The following is an 11,529-nucleotide window of genomic DNA, read 5'->3' on the forward strand; positions in this document are numbered from 1 at the left end:
AGGAAATTAAATATTAGCTTTCCTTAAAAGGCTTTGTCTAGGCGGTGGTGGTTGCTCCCATATGCAAGAAGGCCATGTGTCTCGCCATGCAGTCCTGGAAGCCAATTTTGGAAATTAATATTTAATGAAATTAATAACATAGATGGATTTGAATCAATAGTGTTAAGTTTCGCTTGCAATTCAAATCTAAACCATTAAGAACAGATAAGTTAAATTTGGAATCAATGATGTTAAGTTCCGTCTGCGATTCCTAATTTAACTTCTAAAGAACAGAATAGGTTATTTAAGGAAAGGTTCGACACTTGTACAAAAAATTTTGTATAGTGGAACCGGTACGTTTTCCTAGGACTAACCAACAATTGGTATCAGAGCTAGGGTTTGCCCCTGTGTGTTTAGAATTTAAATAGGTTATCCACATATCATACATAATTTAGGCAGGATAATAGTAGGATGTGCTAACTCTTTGGTTGTAGGCTCCAACTATTATGACTTATAGATGTTGTGTGTGATTGGACCCTTGGACATGTCAAGGGTAATATTTTATGTGTGCATGATTGTATGTAACTAATACAGTAGGAGTTATATTAGCCCTAGGATTTTAGAATTTTATTTTCGATCTAGATTACATGTACATTCCCTCGTGGAATATAGGATCGATATATGTAAAATTCTATTTTTGTCGCGGATTAGATTCTTGCGAGGCGTGGTACTTTTGGAGCACCAAAGGCGCGGCGGAATAAGAAGCAAGATGGATGCGACAACTCGACCCGATGGTGGTGGCTAAAGATGGCAGCAGCTAGGGCTGGAGCACATGGAGGATAGTAACAAAAAAAGGTCATAATAGTTGGAAAATAATTTCTATATTTATTGCTTTTATTTATTGTGATGTGTGTGTATGCATGTGATGTATGCTAGGATAGTTTAAAATTCCTCACTTTAAATAACTAAGTGGGAGAGCGATTTATTTTAATAAATTCCACGGTCTCCATTACTGGTTCGTAAGTGATGCAAACAAACTTGCGCGTTGGCTCTGAGTGCCTTCCTTCATATCGGATGAGTTTGTTTGCGGACCACTAGATCAAACTTCCATTTTGGATGACTATAGGAAATTAATTAAGAGCGTGTGATCTTCCCTATCGGAAGGGGCACAATCTTATTAATGGACTTAGTGTCAAGTAATGGTATACACTTAGGCACGTCTAATAGTATCCTCCCCATCGGAGTCACTGCTATTATTTATGTGACCGAAGGAAACCAACTATTAATTTTATTTGTCAAAAAGTTAAGTTGACAAGATAATAAAATTAATGGGTTACACCCTCCTTTTACAAATGTTGAATTTGTATACGTCCACACTATCGTGGCATACAAAATTCATGGTGTTTTGAGGTGTTGGTTAATTTAAAATAGTATTGTTTGAGGAATCAATATTATTCTAAATTTAGAGTCCTGGCCAAAGTTATTTTTGTGATTCTTAGGATGACTTTCAACCCACTGGCCATTATACTGAAAGAGAACAAACTTACTGGACCCAACTATATAGATTGGAAAAGAAACCTGGACATTGTCCTTACTGCTGAAAGCTATAAGTTTGTACTGACTGAGGCTTACCCTGATGCACTTGACGGTGACTCTACCCCAGAGGAGATTGAGTATCATAAGAAATGGGTAAAAGCTGATGAGATTGCGCGGTGTTACATTTTGCCATCAATGTTAAATGTATTGCAACATCAGCATCAAGATTTACCAATAGCTTATGATATAATGAACAATCTCAAAGAACTCTTTGGGCACCAGAGTCAGACTGCTAGGCAAGAGGCAATGAGAAAATTAATGATAGCCACCATGTCTGAGGGAACACCCGTAAGGGAGCATATCCTCAAAATGATGGCCTATCTGAACGAAATACAAGTTCTTGGAGGAGAAATCAATAGGGAAACCCAGGTCGATATAATTCTCCAAACACTACCCAGAAGTTTTGAGCAGTTCCGCCTGAACTATAACATGAACAAAAGAGAGTATACGTTAGCGGAACTTCTGACAGAACTATAGGCAACAGAAGGTATATTTCGTCAAAGTTCTCATATTCACTATGTTGAAAATGGTTCTACTTCTAAGCCGAAAGTCAAGAAGAAGAAGAAACAGGTCTTTTCAGCAAAGAGAGTGAATAAACCTCAGGGACAAAAAGCTGGAATGAAGATGCCGAAGGACAAGTGCTTCATCTTTAAGCAGACAAGGTATTGGAAGGTTGACTGCCCTCGTAGGAATCAGAACAATAAAGGTATATCTCATGCTCTAGTTGTTGAAACATGTTTAGCGGTGTTATCTACCAGCACCTGGTGTGTAGATACGGGAGCCACTGATTATGTCTACAATTCTTTGTAGGGGTTCCAAGAAACCTGATGACTATTTGAAGGAGAGATTACCGTCTACATAGGCAATGCTACTAAGGTGGCAGCTGTTGCAGTAGGAGACGTCTACTTATCTTTTGATAGGAATAGAAAATTGGTTTTAAGAAATTGTCTTTATATACCCAGTTTTAGAAAGAATTTAATTTCAGTTTCTAAACTGTATTTGGATGGATATTCTGTTCCCTTTAATAACAATGTGGTTATAAAGAGAAATAGGGTTATTATCTGTTCTGGTGCATTGGTTGGCAATTTATATACTTTAAATCCAATTTCTCCCACAAAGCAACAAATGGAAATTAATAACACATCTTCTAATTCCAATAAGAGAAAAGAACCTTCGGAGATGAACCAAGCGTATCTTTGGCATCTAAGGCTTGGTCATATTAACTTAAGTAGGATTCAAAGGTTTATAGCTGATGGACTCTTGGGTTCATTAGAGTTAGAAAATTTTCCAACTTGTGAATCTTGCTTGGAAGGTAAAATGACCAAGAGGTCTTTTAAGGCCAAGGGGTATAGAGCCAAAGAAGCGTTAGAATTGGTTCATTCTGATTTGTGTGGTCCTATGTCTATCCAGGCTAGAGGTGGTTTTGAATATTTTGTCTCTTTTATAGACGATTATTTAAGATACAGATACATTTACCTAATGCGCCGCAAGTCTGAATGCTTTGATAAGTTCAAAGAGTATAAGGCTAATGTGGAGAAACGTTTAGGTAAAAGTATCAAGACGCTACGGTCTGATCGTGGTGGTGAATACCTCTTAGGAGAGTTTAGGAATTACTTGTCAGAGGCCGGGATTCAATCCCAATTGTCCGCACCTGGTACACTCCAACAGAATGGTGTGGCAAAATGAAGGAATAGGACTCTTATGGAGATGGTTAGATTGGTGATGAGTTATTCAGAATTACCAAATTTGTTTTGGGGATACGCTCTAGAAACGACAGCGCACATTCTGAACTTAGTACCTTCTAAATCAGTATATTCTACTCCCACAGAATTGTGGAATGGGCGAAAGCCTAGTCTAAGACATATTAGCATTTGGGGTAGTCCAGCACATGTGCTGAAACTAGATGCTGATAAGTTAGAATCTCGTACAGAAGTTCGTGTGTTTGTGGGTTATCCCATAGGAACGAAAGGTGGTTTATTTTATAGTCCTAAAGACCAGAAGGTCATTGTTAGCAACAATGCCCAATTTTTAGAAGAAGACTATATAATGAATCACAAGCCTAGTAGCAAAATTGTTCTAGAAGAACTTAGAGAGGACACGTATACTTCAGTACCAATAGTACAAGATGAAGTACCACAAGAGATTGCAACACGTGTCACACATGATACACAACCACAGACAGTGCCTCGTCATAGTGGGAGGGTTGTAAGACAGCCTGAGAGATTCATGTTTTTGAGAGAGTCTTCGAACTTGATCCCGGGTAAACATGAATCTGATCCCCGGACATATGATGAAGCACTCCAAGATATAGATGCTGTATCTTGGCAAAAGGCAATGAATTCTGAAATAGAGTCTATGTACTCTAATAAGGTCTGGGAGCTTGTAGAACCACCTGATGGTGTAAAAGCCGTTGGATGCAAGTGGATCTATAAAAGGAAAAGAGCGACAGATGGGAAGGTAGAAACCTTCAAAGCAAGGCTTGTTGCGAAGGGGTATACTCAGAAAGAGGGAATCGATTATGAGGAGACTTTTTCACCGGTAACTATGCTCTTATCCATTGCCGCTCATATGGATTATGAGATTTGGCAAATGGATGTCAAGACAGCTTTCCTTAACGGAAGTATTGAAGAAAACATCCATATGAAGCAACCAGAAGGGTTCATTGAAAAGGGCAAAGAGCATCTAGTGTGCAAGCTCAATCGGTCTATTTATGGACTAAAGCAAGCTTCAAGGTCTTGGAACATCCGGTTTAATGAAGTAATCCAGTCATATGGATTTATTCAGTGTCTAGATGAGTCTTGTGTATACAAGAAGTGTAACGGAAACGTGGTGTTATTTCTTGTACTATACGTAGATGATATTTTGTTAATTGGCAACAATGTCAAAGTATTATTAGACGTAAGGGTATGGTTGTCCAAATAATTTGATATGAAGGACTTAGGAGAATGTGCACACATTCTTGGGATCAAATTACACTACAAGAATTTTTGCATTCAACAACACCCAATAGACAACGCTTTTTAATAAAAACGTTGTCGTTCTTTGTTTTACAACGCTTTTAGTGAAAAGCGTTGTCTATGGTATTTACTTTTTACTAAAGACAACGGTTTTTAATGAAGTGTTGTCTTTAGTGTTGTTGTTTATGGTCAAAGACAACATTTTTTTAAAAAACGTTTTTTAAAGTGTTGTGTATGTTTCCCCTAAACTCACTTAAAATAAATTCGCAGCCCTCGCTTTGCTAAACTCTAAACCCTCAACGCGCGCACGCCTTCTCCTCACCACTCCTCTCCACGAGTTCTCCTCTCCACTCCTCTCCACGAGTGCCTTCTCCTCTCCTTCTCCTCTCCACGCGTGCCTTCTCCTCTCCCCGCGCGCCTTCTCCTCTCCCCTCCTCTCCACGAGCGCCTTCTCCTCTCCTTGCCGCGTGATCTCCTCTGAACCCTAATCTCGACCCAAACTCCTCACGCAAAACTCCTCACGCCGGCCCAACTCCTCCAAGTCGAGATCCCTAATCTCGCATTTCCCCATCTCCTCAATCAAAGTCAGCTTACCCTTCCTAATCTTCTCACGGCTCCTCAACTCCTCTGAACCCTTCGATCTTAGTTCCTTCCTCGCAGAGCAGATTCGAGAGTAGGAGGAACGGAAGAAAGAAAGGTAAAATTTCTTCCATCCCTCTAGAATAAGATTTTGTTTATTTTTGATTATTTTCTGAACTAGCCATTTTGCCGGATTCATACTGCATCAATTTTCCCCCTCCCCTGATTCCTATGATCTGTTTCTCCATTGACTGATGCTTTAATTTCTAATTCAGTACCCACCTCTGCATGGGATATATATATATATATATATATATATATATATATATATATATATATATATATATATATAAAACTAGAGTGTCATTGAGCTTTCAGTAAGATCGCAGATTGTAACGTTGTTGGTCTGTATTCAGAAAGTTATATGCATTAACTTTTCTGTCCGTGATATTCTTCAGGTTTGCTAACAGTATGCGAAGTGCTTGCTTATCAGAGCATGTGTTGATCTTTTTTAGCAGAGCATTTTTATGTTTACCTGGTAAAAAGGTGAAGCAGCATCACATGAATGAAGGCACAGTCCTAGACTTGATTTTGAAACCTGTGCATGACACTTCACTGGTTTTGCAGTTATATATATGTAGCTGGAGCAAGAGGGGGAATTAGTTCAAGCCATTTTTTTCCCCCTGGAAGGAGAGCCCGGGTGATGCATTAAAGCAGATCAAAAGTTCGTCCGAGTTAATTTTATTACTCTTACTCACTTGCAAAAGGTCCACTGAAAACTTTAGCTTAGATGCCAGATACAAGCTGAACGGTGAGTGTTTTTGTTACTTTCTGAGAATTGTCTGTATCTTATCTCGAAAGCAGGGGCTGCTGAACACTACTTTCTACCACCATTTCCAAAGAACATTAAGCATCGTGGCCTTGATGATTCAAGCTGCAAATCAATTTTTAAGTTTAATTATGAAGATCTCATCGTAATCGGCTTCTTTGGATCTTAATATTCTCGTTCAGCCCATCAAGTGTACACATCCTATGTTTCAATTTGTAGACATTATGATTTCATTGACTCATGCCCATCAAGTGTTTGATTAAATGTCTCTTCCATTATATAGATTTTAGTTGATACATTTTCTTTAGTTTAATTCCATGTAATGCTTGTTAGTTTAGTGATTTATGTTCCTATGATGTTTGTTCTTTATTTGAAACTTAGTTTACTTATAAAAGTACATCATATAGGACCATCCAGAATTGAATTAGTGGAGATTTTTCTAAATATTTGTATCAAGGGTCTACACTCTAGTACCATAAGAGCTAATGGACTACTTGATACCGGTAAAATAATTATGGATTTTGTTTCCATAGTTAATATGCGGTTAAATATACTTAGTGATGTTAAATGCAGCATTTTTTTTATCAATTAATATTGAGAGTGAAATTTTAACACGGATTTCTCTGATTGCTATTGCAAATGCATAACATCCATTTTTAACTTATAAAATTTTAAAGGAAATTTGTTTGATTATACATAATTGAATGAAAGTCCTATGCTTCTTTGGTAGTATGTATTGAAGTTGGTTAGCTGTATGATATTAGAGAAAAGGCATTTTTAATCCACGATATAATTCTATGATTATTTATACCTCTGGCCTGTTCATCAAGTCCTTGAGAATCTCAGGTGTTCTGATATCACTAGCAATTAATACATAAATATTTTCATTAATTAGAATATCTTTTAAGGTAGATGCAGATTAGATGAGCCGATTTAATCGATATCGGTTGATAAGTAATGGTTCTATTTTTTTAGGATGAAATCCGATGGGATTAGATATTGGTAGCCTAGCCAGGTGAAGATCTGATGATTGTTGAATCAAATTTTTGTAGCAAATTAAAATTGCAATTAAGGTTAATTAATCTATATCAATGCAATTTTGGTTGCTGCATTGGAATCAATGCAATTTTGGCCCTTCATACATTGGATCGTAATCGGTATAATCCTATGTATTTGCCTAGTTAATTTCCATTGGAATCTTAGTGTTATTGAACCTTACAAGGATGCTATTTACTTGTTGGATTCCCTAAGTTGCCGCATTCGCGATGATGATTCAAAATACGTAATGGAAATGTGAGTTCAGATTTCTTTTAGTAAATATTTATTATAATAAAAATCTTATTTAACAAATATTCTTAACGTATGAAGGGCCTTAAAATTGTTTAATTCAACCAAGGGAAGGAAAGGTAGGAAAAATGTTAAGTGGGAAGTAGTTAAGGTATGTGTACTTTTGTTTAACATATATTGTAATGTGTATAATTTTCATTAACAATTTGACTCTAATTACTATATATAGGCTCCTCAATCTCCTCTCCTGCGAAACAATGTGGTTTTTTTGTGATGCGATTTATGAGAGAAATTATTGAAGAAGTTGAGACTATTGAGAGAGATTCGCTGCAATCAATAGTAACATTATTTAGCTTATCTCAAATTATTTGACATAAACTATTTAAAATTGCAAAGTGATCAGTGTTGATTATTTTTTCCATTAACATAAATTGTGTATGCTCACAGTTCACAAAAATAGGGTACTCTCGTGAACAAATTGATGAGGTTCGGTCCGAGTTGGCGGAGTGCATACAAGATCATATTTATGAATAGGTATGGAATGATAGTTGCCATAATTCTATTTAGATTTAAGTTCATGGAATGGTGGTTTTTTTTGGTAATGGAATCATAGTTAATGCCAATTTTTTTGATGCAGTGCATAGTTACCAGATCGACCTTGAGCAGTTGACCCCAAAGAAAAGTTGTCACTGAAGTTTAAAAACTTGTGAAAATTTTTAGTGAATGATGATGTTTTGTGAATGATGATGTTTTGGAAAAATTGTCACTTAGGTGAAAGGATGTTTTCTGGATTAATATGCAAGTACAAAGCACTGTATTATATGTTATTCTGTAAAGTTCTGTCAGTGTAAATTATCTAGTTTCTTTATCTAGCTTTTGTTCCACTATTGGGTTTATTTTTCTAATAATTACTCGTGCAGCAAAATACTGAGCAAGAAGCTGTAGATCTTATAATCAGGTAAAGTAGAAAAAGTTAACTACTTCATTATGCTTTCATCTTAGTATTTGTATATTTGATTTGTCTTCTTTGAACCAGCTTCAAGTCAAAAAGCCAGATCCTCTAGATAGCTGTTAAAAATAAGGTATTATTTGGTTTGTCAGTGATCTTAATATTTGGTAATATTTGGTCTTTGATGCTCACGACAGAGTTCCAACGCTGCATGATTACCTTGTTCAAGCAGATTGCTCGCTGCCTCAGTAGCTCGCATTTTCAGGTTTGTTTCATCATTGATATTCCTTCTTTTTAGTGTTCTATATTAAAAGGAAATACTAACTGTCGATGAGATTGTTATCCTCTTGCTTGAACATGAACCAAAGTATATAAATTTGACCTTTTGATCTGAAAGTATAAAAAAAAGTTAATTGGATACTAGTTTTTTATTTTTTTTTTTGCAGTTGCATTTGTTGTATTTTCATATGTTTCTCAGTGAACTTCTAAACAATTCTTTTTTCATTAATTTATTAAGGCTTATTATAAGTTTCAGTTCCTTAGTTAACTTTCTCTATTATTGAAACAAAGTTGAGTTATGGAATTCTTACATGAAATAAAAAATATCGAACTTGGCAGTATGTAATGAAGTTATGCTCAATAAAAGAATTAGTTTATATTGGTTTGGTAAATCATGTTAAAATTTTTAAAGAAGTCATCCCTTAATGCAGTTACTTGTGATTTTTCTTGTTGATAGATGTAATTTATATTTTTAGCCCATTGTACATCCAGTCAAAATGTCTCAAAATCTCAAAATCGTTCAATCATATCATTTTGCTACATTTTAGACAAAATAATAATGTGTGATGTCATTCTCTATCTCTCCCTCTCTGGCTTTGGAATGTTTATGATTTAGCTAATAAACCGTTAGACTATGGTTTTTCCCTGATGCTCACAGATTGCAACAGCATGTGCTCTCACAGCCTTTAAGTTGCGTCATCCAATAAAGATGTACCTTGATCGTAGCACGGATATGGTAATGGTAGGAGGAAGGCATCCAATGAAAATAACCTATTCTGTGGGTTTTAAATCCGATGGAAAGATTACGGCCTTGTACTTGAATTTGTTGGTAAATGCAGGCATATCAGAGGATTATAGTCCACTTATTTCACATGCCATTATAACTTGTCTAAAAAAATACAACTGGGGTGCTCTCGCTTTTGATATTAAACTATGCAAGATGAATCTTACAAGTAAATCATCGATGCGAGCACCAGGGCAGGTACAGGGATCTTACATTGCTGAAGCTATTATTGAGCGTGTAGCATCTTTCCTGTCCTTGGATGTCGATGTTGTGAGAAAAAGAAATTTGCATACATATGAAAGCCTGAAGTTTTTTTATGGAAGTAGCAGTGGAGAAGCTCCGGAATATACTTTACCTGCTATAGTTGATGAGTTGTTTACATCTGCAAGCTACTTCAATCGTCTTGAAATGGTATTGCATTTCAATAGTTGCAACAAATGGAAAAAACGAGGGATTTCTTGGGTACCAATTGTATATGAAGTGGAACCAATGCCAACACCAGGGAAAGTATCCATTCTAAATGATGGTTCAATTGTTGTTGAAGTCGGAGGAATTGAAATAGGCCAGGGACTGTGGACAAAGGTGAAGCAAATGGCTGCATTCGGTCTTGAACAGCTATGGGATGAAGAGAAAAAATATCTTTTGGATAGGGTTAGAATCATTCAAGCAGATACTCTGAGTTTGGTTCAGGGAGGTTTAACTGCTGGAAGCACCAAATCTGAAGCAAGCTGCGAAGCAGTTCGTCTAGCATGCTCTATTCTAGTCAGCAGATTAAAGCCTCTTAAGCAAAGTTTGGAAGAGCAAATGGGATCAATTTCATGGGACACCCTTATTACCCAGGTGTGTAATTACGTCATTAATCAAATGTACTACTGTTTATTTATTGGCAAGAAGCTAAGCTTATTTCTGTAGTCTGTATGTGTTAGCTAGCTTATGCAAGTGAAGGACAGGATAGCTTATATGCATTCACTTTTAGGGATTTCCTGGGCTTTTTTATATTTTGGAAATCAAAGCAGTTACTTCCTTTCATCCATTATGAACTAGTTACCTTACAATATACAGGCAAATTTGCAATATGTGAACTTATCAGCGAGTACATTTTGGGTTGCTGACGATACTTCATCATATCTAAATTATGGGGCTGCTATAAGCGAGGTAACCTCCTTTGTAGATCATTCATATGATTGGCTTGTAATCACATTGCTAGTCTGTTTTCTTGATTTTGAAAATTGTGTGCATTCTAGGTAGAAATTGATGTTCTCACTGGAGCTACTACGATATTGAGAGCAGACCTTACATATGACTGCGGACAGAGCTTGAGTCCTGCCGTGGATCTAGGACAGGTTTTTTTTTTTTCATCTGTCCTATTGATTTTATAATCCTAAATCACAATCAGCCGTATGTTCATATACTTATATCTGAGTGTTTCTGCAGGTTGAAGGGTCTTTTGTTCAAGGAATTGGATTTTTTGTCCTATTGATTTTGTTCAATATATAAAGAAAACTTGTCAGTTACGATATAAACACACTTACGGTATGAATTACATGTATATATAACATTGACATATTATTTAGTACGAGATTTACATGTATGAAAGTTTTCATACAAAATTTCTTGATTGCCTACAACCCCAGGTGTGCTGATGACAAGTTGAAGAAGATGGCTCTAAGAGTGATAGCTGAAAGCCTTTCAGAAGAAGAGATTGTTGGACTTAAAGAAGCAATTCCATGCGATGGACACCAACAACAGCGGTTAGTCAATGATGAGGTTTTGTAAAACTTGTGTGTTTGAAAAATTATTGTCATGAAGTTAAGGATAACTTGTATGATACAAATTTAATTTGTGGATCAATATGTATACATTTTGTTTGTATAATATAAAGTTTTATTTATTTGTTAAATAGTCTTATTATAAAAATGATTGTGGTTGTGGATATTCAATTATATGTAAATTTTGAGTATTTTTTATAATTTTTGCTATTTAATTAAGAAAAACACTATTTTTTATAAATTTAAAAAGACAACGTTTTTAAGTAATAAAAGACAACGCTTAAAAAACAATGTCTTTGAGACCAACCACAACGCTTTTAAAGCGTTGTCTTTGATATGTGCATTTTTACAACAGCATCTATAACAACGTTTTTTAAGAACGAAAAGACAACGCTTAAAAAGCGTTGTCATTGTGACCAACCACAACGCTTTTAAAGCGTTGTCTTTGATATGACTTTCTACAACACCATCTACAACATCACTTTTTAAGTACATACGACAACGCCAAAAAAGCGTTGTTG

At 35.9% G+C, this 11,529-nt stretch overlaps 1 protein-coding gene across 1 annotated transcript; it reads left to right on the forward strand.

The window, feature by feature from the left end:
* Nucleotides 1-9,188: 9,188 nt before the first annotated feature.
* Nucleotides 9,189-10,736, forward strand: LOC121972428 (putative aldehyde oxidase-like protein). The gene is made up of 4 exons (XM_042524097.1): nucleotides 9,189-10,079; nucleotides 10,302-10,394; nucleotides 10,484-10,582; nucleotides 10,674-10,736. The coding sequence occupies exons 1-4, from the start codon at nucleotides 9,189-9,191 to the stop codon at nucleotides 10,734-10,736; spliced, it is 1,146 nt and encodes a 381-aa protein (XP_042380031.1).
* The last annotated feature ends 793 nt before the right edge of the window (nucleotides 10,737-11,529 follow it).

This window comes from Zingiber officinale, chromosome 4A (genome assembly GCF_018446385.1).
Source record: "Zingiber officinale cultivar Zhangliang chromosome 4A, Zo_v1.1, whole genome shotgun sequence".
Taxonomy (NCBI): domain Eukaryota; kingdom Viridiplantae; phylum Streptophyta; class Magnoliopsida; order Zingiberales; family Zingiberaceae; genus Zingiber; species Zingiber officinale.

What these genes read in the sequence shown, in the direction of transcription:
- LOC121972428 (XM_042524097.1), top strand. Translation starts at nt 9,189, where the DNA reads ATGGTAATGGTAGGAGGAAGGCATCCAATGAAAATAACCTATTCTGTG. An exon ending in ATGGGGCTGCTATAAGCGAG is followed by an intron (nt 10,395 to 10,483) that starts GTAACCTCCTTT and finishes TGTGCATTCTAG; the next exon opens with GTAGAAATTGATGTTCTCAC. An exon ending in CTGCCGTGGATCTAGGACAG is followed by an intron (nt 10,583 to 10,673) that starts GTTTTTTTTTTT and finishes GTGTTTCTGCAG; the next exon opens with GTTGAAGGGTCTTTTGTTCA.